We start from the raw sequence: 23,197 nt of genomic DNA on the forward strand, positions 1-23,197 counted from the left end.
CTCTCTTCCTCCACTCATACCTTCACCCTCTTCCCGCCCCTATATCCCTGAAAAACGTTTTCTATCCACCATTGACCTCTTCCCTACCCTCCCCCCCACCATCCTGCACGTCTAGCCAGGGTGGCAAAAACCGAGCCAAGCACCTCAGCCACCCAGTCCATGGGCCCAGTCGTCACCACGCCCTGGGAAAGGATCCAGGGCACATGTCCTGATGGTGAAGGAGCTTGCACCAGGCAGCCTAAAGGGAAAGGGGCCTGCACAATCTGCTGCCAGGAAGCCAAAGGAGCCAGCCCCAGCTGCTGCCAGGAAGTCAAAGGAGCCTGCACACTCTGCTGCCAGGAAGCCAAAGGAGCCAGCCACAGCTGCTGCCAGGAGGACAAAGGAGCCTGCCCCATATGCTGCCAGGAAGACAAAGGAGCCTGCCCCAGCTGCTGCCAGGAAGCCAAAGGAGCCTGCCCCAGTTGCTGCCAGGAAGACAAAGGAGCCTGCCCCAGCTGCTGCCAGGAAGACTAAGGAGCCTGCCCCAGCTGCCAGGAAGAGCAAGGGGCCTGGGCCAGGAACTGTGACGGAGCCCCACCACCAACCATGGTTGTGCAGTTGTCCGAGGCTGCAGGGAATGGGCTGGAGCCTCCCCCAACCAGCAGCAGAAGCACCACCACCTCCAGGGGGCACCCATCCGAGGCTGCAAGGGATGGACTGGAGCCTCCCCCTACCAGCAGCAGCAGCAGCACCAGCACCACCACCAGTGAGCAGCCGTCACTGCTGGTGGATGGTATGTAATCCTGCCTCCATGGGCAGCTGTGCGGCCTGCACCCTGCATATCCAGTGGCTAGGACACCCACCTGAGAGACTGGGCCCTTGCACTCCCCAGAATCAAGAGCACAGAGCATGATGCCCCCTCCAGAACCAGTGGGTAAGACACCCACCTACCCCAGCCTCCCCAGGATCAAGAGCACAGGGCACAATGCCCCCTCCAGAGCAAGTGGGCAAGTCACCCACTTGAGAGACTGTGACCTGTCACTCACCAGGACAAAGCACAGGGCATGTTGCCTCCTCCAGTGCAAGTGGGCAAGTCACCCACTTGAGAGACTGTGGCCTATCACTTCCCATGACAAAGCACAGGGCATGTTGCCCCCTCCAGAACCAGTGGTCTTGTTCCATCTAACGGCTGCGGTGCCCCCGTCTTCCATTCCCCTGAGGTGCCTGCCTATACCACAACTGATCCCCCTGCAGTGTTCTCTCTGTGTTGAGCTGGTGCCATGTGTGGCCTTGGAATTTGGCCTGTGGCTATGTGAACAACGTACATTGTGGACTGGGCTGTGTCCCTTTTTATGTACATATATATATATATCTATGCTCTTGCCTCACTTATTTACCCTGATTTGTTGCTCTCATTCCATTCTATTTTTCTGAAACGTTTTGTCCTTGCATTATTCATCCGAGGTACGGGGTAAAATTGTTTTCGTAATGCAGCTGATTGTGTGTATGGTGTTGGGGGTGTGTGTTGCGTGTGTGTGTCAATCTTTTTCCTCCCTCCCTCACTTGTGTGCTAGGCATCTGTACTCACTGTTGTCGTCTTAGCCATCGTTGGTGTTCGTGGTGGAGCAGCAGGTAGAAGACAATGGGGAAGACATGCAGCTCGGGCTCCATGGCGGCGTGGTTGTTTCCTGAATCTCCAATAGTGAGTCCTTTCACTTCTGTGCAGTGTTTCCGCCAGGCTTTTGATGACGTTGGTACCGCCCCGGAAAAGGTGGCGGTTTCCGGGGTCTTAATATGGTGGGTGGAACATTGACTTCTGCCTGGCTGTAGGCAGCTACCGCCATGGTGCCTATTGTTTCCTCCCTGGTGGTCGGTTTAGTAGAGTGTCTGTCTTTTGGAGATTTACCCGCCATGGTCATAAGTTGGCGGTAATTACCGCCAGCCTGTTGGCGGTATTACCGCCACTTTTACACCAACCACCAGGGTTGTAATGAGGGCCTTAGTATTTTTAATTCCTCTTTCTCTACCCAGCTGGGAAAAGGTAGTGCTATTTAACAGTATGGGCTCATTGTATGCTAGGCACATGGTCTGCTAGCCTGCCAAGCTGATGGATGCCATTTTCTCCTTGTCACTTAACGTTACAACCAGATTTACCTTTGTGAATCAGTTCCCATGTATGATCAATGTAATTTATGCTTCGGTTTGTTCTAACTCAGAGTGATGTACTATGCAAAACTTAACATCCTTTAATCCTTTTCTAGTATCTTTCAGAGTCATTAAAATCATTCCAATTTAAAAAGACATCGGAGAACTACAAACTAGAAAGATATATTTCACTGAGAGAAGTATAATAAAATGAAGGATAGGGTTAGGTCTCTAGGACCAGGGGTTAGGCACAAGGTCAGTGAGAGGTTTAGAGTTAAGGTGAGGGTAAGACTCAAGAATAAGCTCAGGGTTTGGGTTTGAGTCAAAGGTAGGCATAGGTTAGTGTTATGGCAAAGATAATCATCAAATTAGGGTAACAATCATGGTTAGACTTAAAATAGATCTCTGAAACGATGAGGATCATGGTTATGGTTGGGATCACAATTAATATGATGTTTTTGGACACAGTTATGATATTGTTAGAGCTAGGATTAGCAAGAATTTAGGGCCTTATTTATACTTTTTGGTGCAAAACTGCACTAAGGCAGTTTTGCCCCAAAACGTTTTGCACCGGCTTGCACCATTTTTTAGCACCAGCTGGGCACCATATTTATGGAATGGTGCAAGCCGGTGCAAAGGGTAGGTTAGCTGAAAAAAAAAATGACGTTAGGCAGTTTTGAGTCAAAATAAATGATTCTGACCAGATTAGCATCATTTTTTGATGCTAAGGAGCATATTTATACTCCGTTTGCACTGAATTAGCGTCATTTTTTTAAAACTCTTAATTCAGTGCAAAACTAACTCCATATTTATACTTTCGTGCTAGACCCGTCTAGCACCAAATTTATGGAGTTAAAGTCATTTTTTGGAAGTGGAAACCTACCTTGCCTTAATGAGATGCAAGGTAGGCGTTCCCGTGCAAAAAAAATGACTCTATGGCCTTAACACCATATTTATACTCCCATGCAAAAATGGTGCAAGGGAGGGAGGAGGGGTCAAAAAATGGGGCAAAGCTTGCTTTGCCCCATTTTTTAAGACCTGGGTCAGGGCAGGCGTTAGGGGACCTGTGGCCCTATTTCCATGGTGGAACACCATGGAATAAGCCCAGAGGTGCCCTCCTTAGGCCCTAGGGGCACCCCCACCCACACTAGAGGGACTGCGAGGATGGGGGACCCCATCCCAGGTAAGTACAGGTAAGTGCATTTTATTTTTGAACGTGCCATAGGGGGCCCTGAAATGGGTCCCCATACATGGCACAGGGTGCAATGGCCATGCCCAGGGGACATCTGTCCTAGGTGCTGGCCACTGGGGTGGTGGGCATGACTCCTTCCTTTACTAAGGCAGGAGTCATGTGGCATGGTAGGTTTAGCACCATAAAATGACGCTAATCTGGTTAGAGTCTTTTTTTTTTACTCTAACCTGCCTAAAGCCATTTTTTGGTGCTAAACCCTCTTCTTCTATACTGCCAGCCCCACCCGACTAAAGTCATTTTTTAAAACTCTAGCCTACCCTTTGCACCGGCTTGCACCATTCCATAAATATGGTGCCCGGCTGGTGCACAGAAATGGTGCAAGCCGGTGCTAAACTTTTTGGTGCAAAACTGAGTTAGTGCAGTTTTGCAGCAAAAAGTATAAATGAGGGCCAATATTTTGTAAGTTTGCGCCACTTTTGTGTCATAAAATGACGTTAATGCGGTGCAAAAAAAGTTTAAATCAGGGCCTTGGTGCTAGATGGGTCTAGCACCAAAGTATAAATATGGAGTTAGTTTTGCACCGAATTAGAGTAAAAAAAAATGACACTAATTCGGTGCAAACAGAGTATAAATATGCCGCAGAGTATAAATATGCCCCTAAATATGGCGTTAAGGCCATAGAGTCATTTTTTGCACGGGAACGCCTACCTTGCATCTCATTAAGGCAAAGTAGGTCTCCACTTTCAAAAAATGACTTTAACTCCATAAATGTGGTGCTAGAGGGGTCTAGCACCAAAGTATAAATATGGAGTTAGTTTTGCACCGAATTAGAGTTTAAAAAAATGACACTAATTCGGTGCAAACTGAGTATAAATATGCCCCTTAGGGTTTTAGTCATGGTTCAGTTAGAGCAAAGATAATAATTAGGTTTGGGGTTATGGAAAGTTCAGGTTAAGGGTTAGTTGCAAAACGTAAAAGCCAGGGTTTGAGTAAGGATGTGAGGCAATGGTTGGCCAGGGTAAGGGTTAGTATATAGGCAACAACCAAAAGATTAAGTTAATGGTTTGGGGATTGGGATGGGGCTAAGTATCCTGCCACTTTCAAAAGCAGAAAAAGGTGTAAAATGTATCACTAATAAATATTGAAAGGGGGAGTATAGTCTGGACTAGGTAAGACCTTGCCTTCCCCGATTACGACAGTCCCCCTGTGCACTGCGTCTTCTTCACCTCCTGAGGCCTCTGTGCACTATTTGCAATATTCCTTCGTGCAGTCTGGCCCAGGTCACCAGCACTCTGTCCTGCGATGTTCAACTCGCTGAGTTGACCTCAGGCTGCGTGGGACCGTCCTTTGTAGTGCTGCACCAACCGCATTTTGCATCTCCTTTGTCCCTGTGTCAGGGGACTCCCATGGGGGCTGTCTGGTCTTCTGAGTGCTCTTTAAAGTGCTGAGAGCCCCCTCTTCCTCCTCATGCAGAGTTGAGGCCCCCAGGTCCCTCCTGGGTCCAGATAGCACCACTTTGACGCAAAACACAACTTTGCCGGAACCAAGGCTTGTTGGACGAATCCAGTGCCAAAACTCGCCTGCATCCAACATCTCTTTGGAGACAACCATTGCATCATGCAGGAACCCGCTGACATCTTCCTTGGGTGCATTTCTGCAGTCTTCGTCCAACTGGGGACTCTTCTTTTGCACCCTCTTGTGGGTTGGCAGGGGCTGCTGTCCTTCCTGGAACTTCTTCCGACTTCTGGACTTGGTCTCCTTCCTTTGCAGGTCTTCAGGTCCAGGAATCCACCATTTGTTGTTTGCAGTCTTGCTTGGTTCTTGCAATAACTCTAATCACGGGTTGTAGTGTATTCTAAGAAAACTTGCAGTACTTTACTCCTGCTTTCCTGGGCTCTGGGGTGGGGTATTTTACTTACTTTTGCTGTATTCTTACTCTCCCAGCGATTCTCTACACACTACACTTGTCTAAAGGGGAATTCGTGTTTCGCATTCCGCTTTCTTACTATATGGTTTGTGTTGTCCCTAGACCTATTTTCTCCCATTGAATTCTATAGCATTTCCTATTGTTTGCACTATCCTCTGTCTAATTACTTACCTTATTTTGGTGTCTAGTTTATATATTGTGTATAATACGTACCTCCAGAAGTAGTATTGCCTTTAAGATATTTTTGGCCTTGTGTCACCCAAATAAACTACCTTTATTTTTGGTAACACTGTGTATTGTCTTTACTTGTGTATAAGTACTGTGTAACTATACTTGGTATTGCAGGAACTTTGCATGTCTCCTAGTTCAGCCTAAGCTGCTCTGCTATAGCTATCTCTATCAGCCTAAGCTGCTAGAACACTACTATATTTCACTAATAAGGGATCACTGGACCTGGTGTAAGGTGTACATACCTAGGGTACCCACTACAAACCAGGCCAACCTCCTACAATCACGCACTCATTCACAGACCCACTCAAACCATCGTACACCCACTCACAACCCACCTCAGACCCTCACGCACCCGCTCACAGACCTGCGCAGGCACTCTCACAGCCAGACAGTGTCGCTCACAGCTACTCTCATCCTGACATACACGTTTTACACCTGTTTTCACACCGAGAGAGACAGACTGCAGTCAACTCCCGCTGTGCACAGCCAAAGGGCTTTGTGCAGTGTGGGTTTGGGTGGTTAGAGGGGTTGGCCTCAGGGTCTGGCTGCAGCCTAGGCCTTGTGTGCAACCCCTGCCTCACATTGGCAAAGGCCGTGCATGGTACAAGGTTGGGTGCTTATAGGGGGGGTTTGCCTCACGGCCTGCGCCCTCGCCATGCACTGCTAATTACCCCACAAATTATGGCACTTATGATATGTTTGATAACATCCTTGATAATATTCATGTACTATTTGCAATAAAATGTTTGAAAAAATAACTGCATAGTGGGGGCTTGAGTTATAGTTAGCTTAGGGCACTAGTTATAGTTACTTAAGATAACTCTAACTATAACTGGTGAATATATATATATATATATATATATATATATATAAATATATATATATATATATATATATATATATATATATATATATTTGCGTATGTGTATAAACATATATACATATTTTTCTTCACTGAAAAAAACACGTTACAGTGACGTACTATAATGGCATAATACACAGATAATGAAGGGAAGGTGGGAGTGGGTTAGGGGCAGCAAGTTGACCACTCATGGGAGATGTAAGTGGCTAAGGCAGCACAGAAGACCATGCATTGCAATCTGGAGGGTTAGTGGCAGCAGAACAACCTTAGTGGGCAAGAGGGGGAGGGGAGCGGTCATGCACATAGGACCGTAGTGGACAGATAGGAGGGGTAGGGCCTGGACACAGACAAGAGAGGGCAGGGAAGAGACTTTACAGCAGATCACACACAGGGCAGGCAGGAGGAGCAGTTGCATTACAACAGAGCATGGAGGGCAGAAGGGAGGGTATAGGGGCATGGAACTCCAACAGGGAAGATCGCGGAGACAGGGACAAGCAACAGCCATTTGACCATGCTGGGCAGGTGGGAGGGGCAGTGCCATCTCAACAGAACAAAGTAGATAGGAGAGGCAATGACAGGTCTATGTACATGGCCATCAAAAAGGAGGGAACAGGGGCATGCATGCCCCTAAAGTAACTATAACTCACACCCTGCACTGTTAATTGCCCCAAGTATTACATCACTCATGACATCTTCTATGACATTAGTGATACTATCACAGTAACATTTCCAATGAAATGATCTATAAGGAAACTGTGCTTGGCGTGGGCGCAAGTTATAGTTACCTTAGGGCATGAATTATAGGTACTTGAAATAACTCTAACTGAAACATACTCAATGGTTTTGAGTATGTAGAATCTGAACCTAACTATAACGTCCAAGTAACCTTTGTTTTTTTCAGTGAAAAAAAGCTATATATATATATATATATGTTTATATTTATATATATGCCAAGTATGTGGAAACACCTACAAACATATATATATATTTATATACACAATATGCTTACTATGTATATAGGTCTCTGCATAGTTTTCATATAAGTTTGAATAGAAGCTTATGGGAGTCTGTTTTATTCATTTATTACACTATGTAAATATTTATCTATAAGTGATTCACTATTGAGATACTGAGGAAAATATAAAATAAAAAAAAGTTTTAAAAAACACAAACTATGTTAAAATACAGCAACATTTGAAAGTCTGAGTTTCTAAAATACAACTTAAAATCTTGATAAATGATCTTCCTTATACATGTATACCCTCTCTATGTACTTATTTATCTATATATGCATTACTTTACTCTGCCTCATCCTATACCTCTCTCAGTATATCATCTACCTCCACTCTTGGACTCATCCTATACCTTGTTCTCCTACTATGATCTCCAAAATAACCCTTTTTAGACTATTCCCCCTCTAGCCCTCCTTGTATCACCTCAATCCTCATTTTACTCCTTTGATCTCCAAACCAACCCTTTCTAAATTCTTCAACCTTGTATCCCTCCTTTGACTCATCCCAAACCTCATTTTACTACTATGATCTCCCTAATCCATTTCTAGAGACTCTTTCTCCCTCATCTCTTCTTTTAGTCATCCCAAACCTCTTCTTACTATTGTGATCCTTCAAATAAGTCCTTCTAGATTCTTCTCTCTTCTATCCCACCATTATCCTATTCAATCACACTAACAGACTAGCATGTCCATTACATAAATTAACTCCTTTTACGCCTATACTAATCCACCACTAATCCTTTTTGGGCTCTGGATTAGTGTGCTACTCACTAAACAGCGCTGTGACGCCTTATCAGGGATAGTAAGCACTATATAAATACAGTTACAATTACAATGAACAATGTTCAGGGCCTCACCAGTAAATATGCATTTTTACTTTATCTTCAGCAAAATTATTTCCATGTTTGCAGATTTACAAATGAAGTCATAAAACTTGTCTTGTTCAATTACTTCCAGGGGCAAGTGGTGGATAGAGGGTCATTTACAGAGCTACTGCAATCTGGAGTGGACTTTGCTTCTCTACTAAAAAGTGAAGATGATGATCAGCCAACGACTCCAGACACCCCAGTGGTAAACCCATCACGGAACCGAACCTTCTCCCAGTCATCTGTAAGGTCGCAGGAGTCGTTGGTGCAGTCACAAATCGAAGGTGCTGCAGATCATCTGCCAGTGAGTGGTTACAACATCAAATGTGTTTTAAACTTTCAGCAAGGATCTTTAAGGTGTTTCTCTCTGCATTTTGTAATTTTTGTGGTTTGGTTTGAGTGACGTCTTCGCAGCTCATAGACTGTCTCTCGTGATGAGGATTTATATCCTGCAAGCATTAGTGTTTAAGGCATAGAGTGGAAGTGAATAATATGTTCTGTAGATTGAGTGATGGAAATTAGAGAGAAATCTGTGAAACTATAGCTTTTGTGAGTTTTTGACCTGCTGAAAAACACCTGGAAAAACTTTGATGAGCGGTGTTTGCTGCAAACTCTTAATTCCACTATGTATCATCACAAAGGTTACCATGCACATACAGAAGTTTAATGAGGCCCTCATAGTTAGGGCATATGTCCGAATCCAACAATACTGCTGCTGTTTATCACTATTTCATGTCCCACAAACATTAATTCGCTTCCACTCAAAATAATATTATAGTCTTGAGGAAGAACATCAGAAAGTCAAGTGGGTATATGGCAAGATACAAAAGTATTGTAGAAGCCAATCAAAGTGACCACATTACACCACATTAAGTAGCCTGTATGTGATAAACATTTTTTAATTGAAGTAAATTAAAAACCTGCTTCTTCTTAGACTGAACCCGTGCTGACTGCATTTCCAGAAGAAACACGTTCTAAAGGAAAAATTGGATTCAAGCTTTACAGGAAATACTTCAAGGCTGGGGCAAATTATTTGATGATCTTCATACTGCTGCTACTCAATGTTTTGGCACAGGTAAGTGATGAATTACATTTTTAAGTGCTAAAAGACATTCGAGTTGTTCCCTTCTTCCTTCTGACCCTATTGCAACCTTTGAACCCGTAGAATAAAGAATAGTTGTCTGGCCCCCTATCATCACCCTGTTCATCATTTCAATTTCAGCCATTACACAAATAGGATTCCTGCTTTAAAAAATAAACTTTGAAAATAATGATCGAATCTCCTTGCAGGAATGTTCCCCTTACTTCATTTTCCTGCCAAGAGTATAAATCCTAAAATTGCCCACAGAGCAGCCTGTTTGTGTGCCTCCGTTGAAGACAGGAAGTACATGCTTTCACCAACTGGGTGTGGTGATCATGTTTTCCAATCAATCCTTCAGTTTTAGTGTGATGGCTAAAAGTTCTAAAAGTTAAGGAGCTCATCTAAACATTTTTGTAATTGGTGTTCGCATTCACATTTCTGTGTTGGTCTGCCTTCCCAAGTACAATAATCGGTCTTGAATTTTTTTTTTTTAATCCAGCAAGACAAAGTCACCAGTGCTAGGTGTGGCCGTTCGGCGTCAGGAGTGGAGTTGATGTGTAGAGGCTGTATGATCTTGAACTGCAGTGTTTCCATGCTATTTCAGATGCTTTTTTTAATTGACACATCTGTAGTGTGTTATGCTTCTTGTATGGAATGCTCTTGGATGCTGACCTAGGGAGATTCCACGTTCTAGTACGTGGTTCTCCTGGAGTCAGTTGATCCTGTGCTTCTTCCCTCAATTGACCTGTTCTTTGTACCTCTTACCGCAAATAAACCAGTGTATCCTCTAATGGTCTGCGGCTTGACGTTACTTCAATTTGGCGACGAGCATGTGTGGACTTCGACGAACCTTCGTCTGATCCTTGGTTCAAAACTGATCCGGTGCGCTCGTTCCTTGTGCCTAGCCTGTGATGCCTCCTGACCTGATCCGCCATCGAGGGACCTTTGGTGAACTTTGCTGTCTTCATTCCTTTTCATTTTTATGTTTTGGGCAAGTTTTCCGTCCTAACACGGTCAGGACCGTTAAGGTGGAGCGTGCGGAGCTCTCGAGCGTCTCTTTGCGACTGACGCAAGCTCCTCGCGTGCGTTTCCCTGGCAACGTACACGCTAGGGGGATTGTCCTGGTTTCTGCTAGCGTCTCCTAGGAGACGGAGACGCTAGCCATTAAGAAATTAGGAGACGCAGAGGCTGCACGGAGGCTGCTTCTTGTGGGTGACAGAGACGATTTCTTCGACTGGCCTGCATTAGATTTACGGCGAGCGTCCTCAAGCGAGTATTTTTTTAAACTGCTTAGTTTTTATTGTTTTTTTTGATTCACGTGGATATTTTGTGTGCTGTTCCTGATACAAAGGAGTCATTGAAGGGAAAAAAAGAGAAGGAAGAAGTGAGACCACTTTTTTTTTTTTTTTTTTTTTTTAAGGAAAGAAGGAAGTAACAGGAAATTTATGCTACAGTTGAGGGCTATAAAATAATATATATATTGTGAACAGGTCCGGGAAGGGAGGAGTTGTAAAAAAAATTTTTATTAATTAATTAGCGCCTGTAGTTACTGCTTGTGCCTGATTTTGGGCCTTTTGTTATGGCGCAAGCGAATTTTACCATTGTTCCCCCACAAGTATTTTGGGCCATGGGTAATTCACCACCCATCAAATTGCTAGAGTGGAAGGACTATTTTTTTAATTATTTAGGTGCTATTGACGTTGATAACAAGATGTCCGCAGAACAGAAAAAGAGAATTCTTTTGCACTCCTTGGGCCCGATGGGTCTAAAAACATATAATAAGATGTCCAAAAACCCTGTTAGTGGAGATATGTGTGCTTTCAATTCCGCAATGGTAGATCTTGACAAATATTTTGCTCCAAAAGTTTGTATGGGGATTGTCCGTTATAACTTTTTCCAAAGGAAACAGGAAAAATGTGAGCTGGTGGATGACTATGTTGCAGACGTAAAGAAACTGGCTCTTGACTGTAAATTTGGGACAATTCATGATGAACTTATAAGAGATCAAGTAGTCATGCATTGCAACAATCAATCAATTCAGGAAAGACTTTGGATAAATGGTGACTCTTCTCTAGAAGAAATTCTAGCCATAGTAAGGAAGGCTGAGATCTCTGAAATATGTTTTTCTGAACTTAACTCTACGGGAAAGAATGAGGATGGTATTTATAAAGTGACCAATCGCAAAACGGAGAGGGGCTTACAGAGTGTGGAACCGGAAAGAAGATGTTACAGATGTGATAATAAGGATCACTTAGCTCACTCCAAATTGTGCCCGGCTTTGAAGGTGAAGTGCAACAAATGTGGAATTGTGGGCCATTTTGCCAAAGTTTGTAAAACCAAAAAGAAAATAGTTAAATGTATATATGAGGGTGAAAATGTGGTTAAGGAGGATATGGAAGAAAAACCCAGATGTGTTGATGGGGATAAGACTTTCATTCTCAACATAATGGAGGCAAACACCAAGGATAAACCCATTTGCAATGTGGATATTGGGGGAGTACTACTTACAATGTATGCTGACTCAGGCTCACCCTTCACAATTGTAAATGAAGATGTGTGGAACAAATCTTTCGTGGAAAGAATTGGTAATCAGCTTGTTCCGCCAGACATTCAACCTGAAAGTTACACAGGAGAAAAGATTGAGCTGTTAGGTTTTAGACGTTTAACATTTTCATTCAAGAACAGGAGCACTAGTGGGAAACTATATGTGGCTAAAAGAGGGCCATCAGTTCTGGGTTGGAAGGATCAGGGACAGTTGCAAATGATCCTGGATCCCAACGGCAAAGAAAAGGTTTTAATGGTGGATGATGAAGATTCTTTGACCTCCAAGATGGAAACTTTATTCCCCAAGGTGTTTAATAAAGGGTTGGGGAAACTTTCTGGTTTCGAACACAAAATCATTTTGAAGAAGGAGGCTGTACCAAAAATTCATAAATTCAGAACTGTGCCGATTATGATCAGAGAAGAAGTTTCAAAAGAGCTAGATAAATTAGTTTTGGTGGGTGTGATAGAACCAATTGAAAGTTCGGAATGGATTTCGCCTGTAGTAATAGCTCGGCGCAGCAATGGGAAAATCCGCTTATGTGTGGACTTAAGATACTTAAATAATAATATTCTGATTGATCGTTTCCCTTTACCCAAGATTACGGAAATGGTTTCTAGCCTGGAAGGAGCGTGCTGGTTTTCTACTATTGATCTGTCATCCGCGTATCATCAGATTCCCTTATCCGAAGATTCCAAAAACCTGACTGCCTTTATTACACCCTTTGGATGCTTTCAATACAAGAGGATGCCCTTAGGTCTTGCGTCTGCTGCAGCAGTTTTTCAACATCTAATGCACAGACTTTTTGGGAAAATCAAAGGGGTTATGTGTTTTCAAGATGACATATTAGTCTTTGGGAAAGATAAGAGTATGCATGATGAGCGGTTGGAACATGTGTTGGAAGTGTTAGGTGATAAAGGATTAACTGTGGAACTGACTAAGTGCAGGTTTGCGAAAAGGAGTGTGGAATATTTGGGTCATGAGATAAGCGGTGAGGGTGTTAAACCTAAGACAACTTTGGTGGATGCTATAGTGGGGGTGTCACCTCCTATATCTAAGGATGAAGTTAGATCATTTTTGGGCATGGCGGAGTTTTGTGCCAAATTTATTCCGAATTTTGCCAGCAAGGTTTATAACTTAAGAGGGTTACTAAAAAAAAACTCTCCATTCATGTGGAATGATGCATGCAATAAAGAATTTGAGAATGTGAAAAGGGATTTGAGAAAGGCAGCTTGTTTAGAAAGTTTTGACCCTAAGTTGGATACTTTTGTTACCACGGATGCTAGTAACAAGGGTCTAGGTGCTGTCCTGTCTCAAAGGGATTGTAAGGGTAAGGAGAGGATCATACTTTTCGCTTCCAGGTCATTGTCCCCATCGGAAGAGAAGTATTCGGTTATAGAGAAGGAAGCCTTAGCCTGTGCTTGGGCTTTGGAGCATTTCCGAGCATTTGAGTGGGGAAAGGACGTAACTATCCGGTGCGATCACAAACCTTTAATTAAACTTCTGACAAGTGAAGGGAGTGTACTAGCTTCAGCTAGGATTTCAAGGTTGTCCATCCGCTTAAAGGATTACATTTATCGTATTGTGTACGTACCTGGCAGGAGTAATGTAATGGCGGATTGCCTTTCCAGACTTCCTAATCTGCTAGAAAGGTTTGTTGATGACCCATGGTATGAGTGGAGTGTAGCTCTCGTACAAGATTCAGGTAGCCCTGCTCTTAGTGAAGATAGTTGGAGGAAGGAAATGGAGGTGGACACCAATTTACTGTCCGTTTTGAAATATCTTATAGAAGGATGGCCAAAGAAGGATCAGATGTCTGAATTATGCAGAAATTTTTGGGAAGTTAGGAATGAACTCTCTGTTATAAACAATGTTCTTTAGAGAGGTGATAGAATAATTCCCCCATTCGGTATAAGAGAAGCAATTGTAGAGTTGTGTCATGAGGGACATTTTGGCATCGTCAGAACTAAGTCTGTAGTGAAGGAGTTGTTTTGGTGGCCTGGTGTTGACAAATCAGTGGAAAGATTTGTCAGAAATTGTCGTGTGTGCTCCTCTGCCGACAAGAGTTTGTGTACCCTTAAACCACCTATGCAGCAATCGTTCGTACCTAGGCAACCATGGGAATATGTTGCTATTGATCTTTTGGGTCCGGTGGGAAGCTCTCAAGAGTTTGTAATTGTTATGATTGATTTATTCTCTAAATGGCCTGAAATTGGTATTTTTGAGAGAGCGGATACTACCAGTGTTTTGGAGTTTCTGGATAAGGTTTTCCTTGCTGAAGGTATTCCTTCCAAGTTATTAAGTGATAATGGGGTACAGTTTATGTCTGATGCTGCAAAAAAGTATTTTAGGATAGTGGGGCTTGAGCATAAGACCACTTCATTGTACAATCCCAGTGGCAATGGCGCAGTAGAAAGGTTCAACAGAGTCATTAAAGGTATAATTCAGGGTGCTATGGATGGTGGTGAAGATTGGCACATTGCCATTTTTAAAGCCGTGTGGGCTTATAGAATTACTGAGAATGTTACTACTGGACTCAGCCCTTTCATTGTTATGAGGGGTAGAAGTCCGAGAGGCAAACATAACCCGGCTTGGTTGGTTAAGACTGGTATTCAACACTGATCTTTGGAGGAAGTAAGGGATAATTTAAATATGTCTCGAGAGAAGTCAAAGTCTTATTATGACAAGCTCCATCGTGTCAAGTCTGTGGTAATCAATGTTGGAGATTGGGTTAAAGTTAGGAAACCTTATAAGGTAAGGAAGGATGAGAGCCAGTATTTTAATCCGGAGCGTGTTGTAGAGGTTTTACACAATGCAGTAAAACTGAGTGATGGTAGGGTGTGGAATCTTAAGCGCATTGCTCTACTTAGGAATGGACGAGAATTGGGATGTAGCAGTGTTCATATTAACAATAGGATGTGCGAAAAGGAAAATGCAGAATGGTTGGAGGATGAGGTTACTATTCATGGTGCGTTAAATCGGGATGCGTCTTCACACATTCTTGATGATTATGCTTTGAGTGAGGAAGATGGTGTGATGAGTGACTTGAGTGACTCAGTAGCCGACTCGGAGGATAGGAATGTGTGTTTATCTGATCGTGTGCAGCAGTGTGACTCTGTAGAAGGGAAAAGAAAAGTGACACCTCCTGGTTGGTTAAAGGATTACGTGTTAGGATACATTTCTAATTTTTCTGATTGTTAGGATACATATCTTTGATTTTCATGTTTTATGTTGTAGTATTGTTTTCCTCTTAATTTTATTTTTTTTGTTTTTATTTCTTTGTTTTGGGAAAAGAAGGGGGATGTGTAGTGTGTTATGCTTCTTGTATGGAATGCTCTTGGATGCTGACCTAGGGAGATTCCACGTTCTAGTACGTGGTTCTCCTGGAGTCAGTTGATCCGGTGCTTCTTCCCTCAACGGACCTGTTCTTTGTACCTCTTACCGCAAATAAACCAGTGTATCCTCTAATGGTCTGCGGCTTGACGTTACTTCAACATCTTAGCTCATCCCAAAACCTCCTCCTGAACGCTGCGTGCCATGTACCATGCAAATTCTGGTGACAGTCCTGCAATCTGATGTTTACGGTGCTCAGGCGTTTCTCCTGGCATTGTGGTATGTCATTTTGAGCCCTCATCTACTCCTAGGCAATTTGAGAGCAGGAAGCTTAGTATGTTATGGCTTTCTAGATTGAAGGACCATTCCCATCCAGACTTTAGACCATTCTCATGATGTCATTCCCCTCGTAAGCATCACATGGAGCACAAGTGGAAGTATAATTCATCCTCATCTTATTAAAGGAAAAAAAACACAAAAAGTCTAAGGAGTATTATTTGTCCTTCTCTGACGCTCTGCCTGTATTAAAGCAAATAACACAAATAAGTTCCCCTCCTCTAGTGGGTTTCTGGTGCCTAGATTGAGATTTTTCAGAAATCCATGGAGAATATAAACCACCCATTTACTTCCACAACCTCAGTCATTTGGGTGCTGCCACAAGTATAGCTCTTTTGATCTCGGCCTCCACCCGACCTCTGTTTAACTTCAACCCGTTCTGTGATCCAGCACTAAAGCACCTTCCTGAGTTCAGTCCTATTTCACCTGTCCTCTTTTGTTGATCTTCAGTGTTGCCTCTTAAAAAATAGTCTGTCAGACAGAAGAGGTTCTATATAAAGCTTAAAGCAAATTACAGGTGTATTTTAGACAGACAGAAATCTCATACATCCCTAGAATTAATAGGATGAAAACCTTTCAAGGGCTTTACAATCTTTTCAGTTCAAATTCAGATGTTTACCCTTTTCAGCCAGATTATTCAAATGGATGAGAATAGTAGTAAGAGGGCCAACATCTTCCCTCAAGACTACACAACATCTGCAAAAATGATGCTGCTCTCCACCTAAACATGGGAACTACCCCGAGTTATCTCTTCTTTTTTGCATAATGTATGCGTCACTCTAACCCTCAAAGGGCTTTGTTTTGCTTATACTGAGTGTTCCCTTGTGCCTGGACAAAGCTAACCCCCACTGAAGAGCTCTAATGAGAATGAAACACATGTCAGGGGTTGCTTCTACTCACTCCAGGTTGGCTTGGATGGTATTTTACCAGTCCAAAGCTGTAATACTGTGCCTGGAGTGGTAGATGGCTTTTGTCATTTTACAGCTCAGCGAGGATGACACTGTGTCAATCCTATGCTTAGAAATTTTGCTGTATAAATAGCAAAAGACTTTAGCTCTCATTACGAGTCTGGCAGTCTCTTGACGGCCAGACTCACGGTGGCGTACGAACCAACGCCAAATGCGGTCAGACTGCCAGCACTGGCGGATTAGTTGGTCTGGCGGTCATGGCGGTCCTAATCCACCAGGGCAGCACTGCCCTGGGGATTATGACATTGTTCTTCGCCAGCGAGTTCATGGCAGTAACACCGCCAAGAAAAGTCTGGCAGAGAACGGGTGCAGGGGGCCCCACAGGGGCCCCTGTACTGCCCATGCACTTGGCATGGGCAGTGCAGGACCCCTTCCTGGCCAGCACTGCAGACAGTGAACATTGCAAGGGTGCTGGTGCACCCTACATCCTACAGTATTGCTGCCGGCTCGATTACGAGCGGAGACAATGGTGTAGGGTGTTTCTCGCTAGGCTGGCAGACGGAAACTCAGGTTTTCGCCCGCCGCATGACACTCTTAATGGGCCCAACGGGGAGGCAGCCACAATGGCGGCACTTCCTCATTGGAAGTTCGGGGGACGGGAAAAGACGTCCCCGGAACTCTTAATCAGTCTCTTTGTCCCTATGTAGTTCGATGTGGATAGCACTGTGCTGATCCTATGCTTAAAAACTTTGCTGGCTAAACGGACATTTGAGGTGAGGAAATCTAGAGTGCCACTGGTGTTGCAGGGATCTCCTTACTGGAGCTGCTCTCAACCTAAACTTGGGAACTACTCAGAGTTCTCTCTTTGTTTTGCTATATATATAGTATATATCCTACTGGTGGGCCCTAGTTCCCATAGATAAAGCAATTTTTGACTTGCCTATATCTTTGGCAAAAAGTGTGCTAAAAAATCATGTTGTGTATGGGAAGTTTCGGGGTGATCTGTCAAGTGGGGGTCATGAAAAAGGGGGGGTCAGAAAAGTGCATTTCCTATGTTAGTTCTTATAGGTGTTTTGAAAACAACCACAGCCCGGACCACCGGACGTAATTACACCAAATTTGGCTCAAAAGTAGCTTACGGTATGCAGATTAAGCGCCTTGAGACCTGGGTGAGTATTGCGCTTTACAAATGTTTGCTTGATTGTTATTTGTTGTAAATCTGATCAGAAGTTTAAGAGAAATTAAAGGAAACCAAATTTGTATATCTACAGGTGTGAAAGCTTTGCAAATCCTTCCAATCTCATGCAGAGATATGTTTGTCTGCGAACACCAACTAAGAAGTGTTGGCAGCCATTTTGAGACTCGACTTCAGCCGAGTATCCCAAAAAAAAAAAAAAAAAAAAAAAAAAAGAGGCAGAGTTCTGTTACCCTGACCCCCTAGCCTCGGTGCAGGGATCCCCCAGGGACACCCCCAGGACTAAAAGCATTTTTTTAAACATTGAAAATTGTGAATATTCGCAAATTTCGCTGGGATTTGTTTTAATTTTTAAAACAGGGAAGTGCAGGGGGGCACGGGCTCCCTTCTAGGGCTTATAGAAACCCCAGGGACTACCACCTCCCTGGGGCAATATGTTAAAAATATGTGGGGGCCATGCAGTCCCCCTTCTCCCCGGGGACCCACTCCTCCCCGGGGATGAAACTTAATATTATGTGGAGGCGAGCGACCCGCCTCCCACCCCATGCCCCAAGACCATCCTCTCCCTGGCGAAAAATACTTTTTGAATAACTGGACCCTGAGGACCACCACCTCACGAGACAAAGTGTAATAATGTGTGCGGGGGGGCTCTGCGGCCCTTTCATACCCGGGGGACAGCCACTCACCAGGGCAAATGCTCTTTCATGTATGTGGGGGCCCCCCTGGTTCCTTGGACTGTCACCTACCTGAGACAAAGTGCCGTAAAGTGGGCAGGAGGCCACACGGTCCCCCCAGGCCCAGGGATCGCCACCTTCCTGAGGCAAAGTGCAATAAAGTGTGTGGTGGGTCCACACAGCCCTCCGCTCTCTGAGGACCGCCACCTCCCCAAGGCAAATACAATATAAGGAGGGATGGCCTTCTAGAGCCATATATGGGCATGGGGACCGCCACCCTCCATGGCTGGATCCTGCTACCTCCCGATGTGCCCCCGTTGGGAGATAGCTGTTTGTGTTTGCTGGATGAGAGCTGACAGCTCACGCCAAGCAAAAGCAAACAATCCACTTTCAGCAAGCAGGAACATTAAAAATGCTCCTGCTTGCTGAAAGCTGAGTTTTCATCTCTTTCCCTGCACTCTAACATGGATGCAGGAAAAGAGATGAAAACATTGCTCCCACAAGCTGGATGCTTATTTAAAGCAGCTCCTTGCTTGCAGGAGCTGGGAGCTGGCTGGGACTGCGGGGACTTAGAGTCCCTCTTACGGTCCCCATAGGTTTACACTGGGTGCCCTGAGTGGGGTGAGGGCACCCATTAAAACGTGGCCAGGCCCTGGGGGATTTTAAATTAAAAACTTTTAATTGTGTTTGGCCCCGGGGAGGTGGTGGTCCCCAGGGCCAGATATGTATGTTGTGTATTTTATTTTTTTAAATTCTTTAGATACCTTTTGTTAAGTTTAACTTGTAAGATATTGTTAATGCATTTAATGTATTTGTTTAACTATGTTTTTTATATCTTTTGAAGTATATTACATAGAGGTGGTCGCCATTGTGTAGTTATTGTTAGTACCTAGTTATCATACGAAATTTATATTTTAGTTTGCTAACAACTTTGGCTCCGTTTGACGAATCCTCACAGGATTTTGCAAAGAAAGTTAATCCACCTCAGCTCCTTTCTGAAGAGTTTCAGGGTGACCTGTCAAGAGGGGGCAGAGAAAAAAGGGGGACCAAAAACACAATTTCCCCATGCAATTCCTGGAGGGATTTTTGAGTAGCGCTACAGTTAAAACGGGTGTACAAAATTACACTAAATTTGGCAGAAAGTTAGATCTTTACACTGAAAGTGCACTTTTTATTATTCTGTGTAAATTTCAGTAGTGAGATTAAGGTTCAAAATGTGTAGATATCTAGATGGTGGGTACACACAAAAAACAATTAAGAAAAAAATAAGTGAGGTAAGTGTCTCGTGGGGCAGGCCAGGCACTGTAGACAACCCAGTCTTTGCAGAGACCGTGTGGAGCAGGACGTTGGCTGCCTATGGGGAATTGGGCACAGGGCCCGCCACAGGCTATGCTCTGCACCCAACTCCTTGATGCTCATGAAGGTTGTGCACAACAGCAGTTGTTTTAGTTATGTTCACAGCACGGGCTGGCATGGTTAGCTACATAGAGTAATCAAATACTTTTTTTTTTTTTTTTTTTTAAACTCGAAAATCACTGAATAAAACCAAAGGACCGGATTATGAGTATGACGGTCCTAGGACCGCCGTACCCACGGTGGAGATCCGACTGCTACATCTTTGGCGGTCCGACCACCAGATTTGGATGCTGGCAGTTGAATCGCCAGAAGACTGCCACAACTGCAGGATAAGGGATCCAGCAGTTGCAGCAGTGCGGGAAGCCGTGGTCAAGCACGGCTGTGCCTATGTTGGCACTCCTGAGCAGATCACGACTTGCCTTTCTGAACCCTTTTCATGGTGGGGACACCGCCATGAAAAGGTGGCCAGAAAGGTAGAGACGGGGCCTCAAGTGGGCCCCTGCACTGCCCATGTTGTGGGCAGTGCAGAGGCCTCTCTGTCAGCACAGTCGGAATGCGCACTATTTGCAGTTGAAACAGTGCTCATTCTGACTGTGCTGGTGGCAAGACAGTGCTACGACATTCACCTTGGCTCTCCTTTAGAGCTGAAGCCAATGCCGCTGCACTGTCTCCTCAGTCTGGCCCTGGGGGGAACATCATGAGACGGTGGTCCAAAGGCACCAGCTTGGCAGCGTCCTCCTGACCGTTGTCATGGCAGTCCAATGGTCGGAATTCAAAGTTCTAAATCCACCTCAAAGATTAAGGTGACGTTATAGGTAGGTATGGAAATAATATTGTTACATTAAGAAAACATAGAAAAGGTCTACTTTTAGCGCTGGGAAGCCTTTGGGTAGCCACGTGCTCTAAAAATGCAGTAAACTAAACTAAACTCTGCTCCGCCAGGTATTCCTGTGAAGCCCTCAGGATGCAGGATGGCCAAGACCTTTTTCTCCCATGGAAAGAGTTGTAATGGGGCACTGGAAGGTCCACCATCTGTCTTCTTGTCGCCATTGGTTGCCTGGGGGCCAGAGACCTCACCTTGGCCCTCAGGTTGTTTCACCTCTTCCTAATGTCCTCCGTTGTGGGCAGGGTGGTACCTACAGCATTTACTCAGTAACAATCCTTTGGCAAAGTTCCATTTTCCTACTGCAATGGTTATGTTGAACTTGGGCTACAAACAATTGTGAATCTACTCTTATGATTTCATCCACTATGACTCTCAACTTCTTCAGAAAAACAGGGATTTTTGGGACGTGACATGATGAAAAATGTAAGTGGGTGGCAGGAAGTTACTTACAAAAGATAAGTGATGTTGGGAGTAAATAGAGAGAAGTGTGTGAAAGGGGTTTAAGGGATAGTGGAAAAAATGGGTGCCTTATCTCTCTATGACTGAAATAAAATGTTGGTTACAGTGAAGATGCAAAGGATCATGGTCTATGAAGAGGTGTGTTTTATAGTGTGCTTTGCAGGTGTGTCCACTGGGCCCACGGATGTCAGCGTGTTGTTTTTTAATTGATCCAATGGGCAATTGTCTGTTGCTTTGCTGAACGCGTACTGCAGCGGTCAACTGCCTTTGGCTAACCGCTGCATGGGGACCTCCACGTTGACTGTATGTTTGTTATAGTCTCAGCAGTAGGTGAAGGTGTATGGACTGCCAAGATAGCAGGCTTGTGCACTGCTGGCAGTCAGCACTTTGGCTTGGGGGGTGGCGGTTCTGCCTGTATAGTTCATAATACGGCAGTATGGAGACTGCCGGCACAGCAGTCTTTTTGGGACATCCAACTTGGCGGTCTGGCAATCTAAACGCCCATGTCGCAATTGGGCCCTAAATAGTTAAAGTTACATTTTCAAACATTTTATTCAAATTAGTTATTAAAAACTCACTAAATGAACTAAAATGATGCTAAAAGTATATAGGTAAACATAATCATAACCATTTTTTTAAATACCCAAAACATTACAAAATAATTAAAATAGAAACATAAGCAGTGTTCAAAATACTAATATAAGAAACTATAAAAAATAGTAAAATTGAATAAATTTCAATCAAAAATTGAAAAATATCTTACATGCTACATCTAAAGTAACAAACCTAAAAATTGAAAAAGAATATCAAATAAAAAATTAAACTGAAATAAGAAAATTAAAACAAATACATAAATAAAACAAAATCACTTTTTCAAATCCGCCACAAAAAACATTTAATTACAATCTACCTCTTCCTCTTCAACTACAAGCACAGTACAAACAATATTGCACTTCAAATTTTTACTATTGCCACTCCAGCCTAAGCAACAGTAGGGAAATGTTGGATTTTGTAGAGGGCAGATTTATTGTTCCCACTCCAGCCTAAGCAACACTAGGAAAAGCATTGGGCTTTATGGCCGAGTGAGACTTAACTATTCCATCTGCACCCTAGGCAACAGTATGGAAGGCACTCAAATTTAGAGGGGTCAGATTTACTTTTCACACTCCACCATAAGCAACAACATAGGGATATAGGTGAACATTTTGTGGGGTGTCAGAAATACTATTCCACTCCCACCAACAGTAGGAGTAGTGATAAAAAAACTAATAAATATTGAAAAATTACTTACAGAAGATAAGTGATGTTGGAAGTAAATATTCAGCTCAATAATAACTTTGTATATAAAAACACATTTCTATAAATATCCAAAAACACTACTGAATTACTTAAAAAAATTATTACAAATTGACTAATTAAAAAAATCTAATTTAAACTTTATTTCCAAAAATTACTAAAAACACTTCCTAATAAAAAAATCACAACTAAAAAAATGTAATTAAATGAAATGTTTGAAAAAATTAAATATCAAAACGTTAAATAAATGAATTAACATAGCATAATTGTACAATTAAAATGTAAAACATGAATCAACAATTTCGAAAACATTAAATAATTTTTTTTTTAAATGTCACCCAATAATATAATTGACAAATTAAAAAATAAATAATATAAATTAAGTAAGAAATGTTTTTCATAAATATTAATTTAATCAATTACATTTTACAAATTGTAAATATATTCATTTTGCTGTGCGGCCCTGCTGTTTGGGGACTCTGGGTCCCAGGATTCATCTGACTAGGAGAGAGGGTGGAGCCTAAAGCGCGAGCGCTTCAAAGCATGTCGCGCCACCCGCAACACGAGAAACCTTCGTTTTGCCGTGCTGCCCTGCTGTTCGGAGACTCTGTGTCCCAGGACTCATCTGACCAGGAGGGAGGGTGGAGCCTAAAGCGCAAGCGATTCAAAGCGCTTCTCACCACCCGCAACGTGGGAAATCTTCGTTTTGCTGTGCTGCCCTGCTGTTTGGGAACTCTGCGTCCCAGGATTCATCTGACCAGGAGAGAGGGTGGAGCCTAAAGCGCGAGCGCTTCAAAGCGCATCATTCCTCCCGCAACGCGGTATGCGTGGGCCAAGGGCAGGCCCACCCGCACCTGTCAGAAACCTGAAGAGGCTGGGCCGGGCCACACCTCTTGATTCTAAGGTAAACGTTTTCT

At 43.5% G+C, this 23,197-nt stretch overlaps 1 protein-coding gene across 1 annotated transcript in view; it reads left to right on the top strand.

Moving 5' to 3' along the window:
• The window catches only part of ABCC4 (ATP binding cassette subfamily C member 4 (PEL blood group)), a 1,378,868-nt gene that overhangs the window by 649,968 nt on the left and 705,703 nt on the right, over positions 1–23,197 (top strand). Inside the window, exons 15-16 of the mRNA XM_069205134.1 lie at positions 8,306–8,518; positions 9,149–9,289. Coding sequence (XP_069061235.1) covers positions 8,306–8,518; positions 9,149–9,289 — 354 coding nt within the window. The remainder of the gene's footprint in view (positions 1–8,305; positions 8,519–9,148; positions 9,290–23,197) is intronic.

This window comes from Pleurodeles waltl, chromosome 8, assembly GCF_031143425.1.
Source record: "Pleurodeles waltl isolate 20211129_DDA chromosome 8, aPleWal1.hap1.20221129, whole genome shotgun sequence".
Classification (NCBI taxonomy): domain Eukaryota; kingdom Metazoa; phylum Chordata; class Amphibia; order Caudata; family Salamandridae; genus Pleurodeles; species Pleurodeles waltl.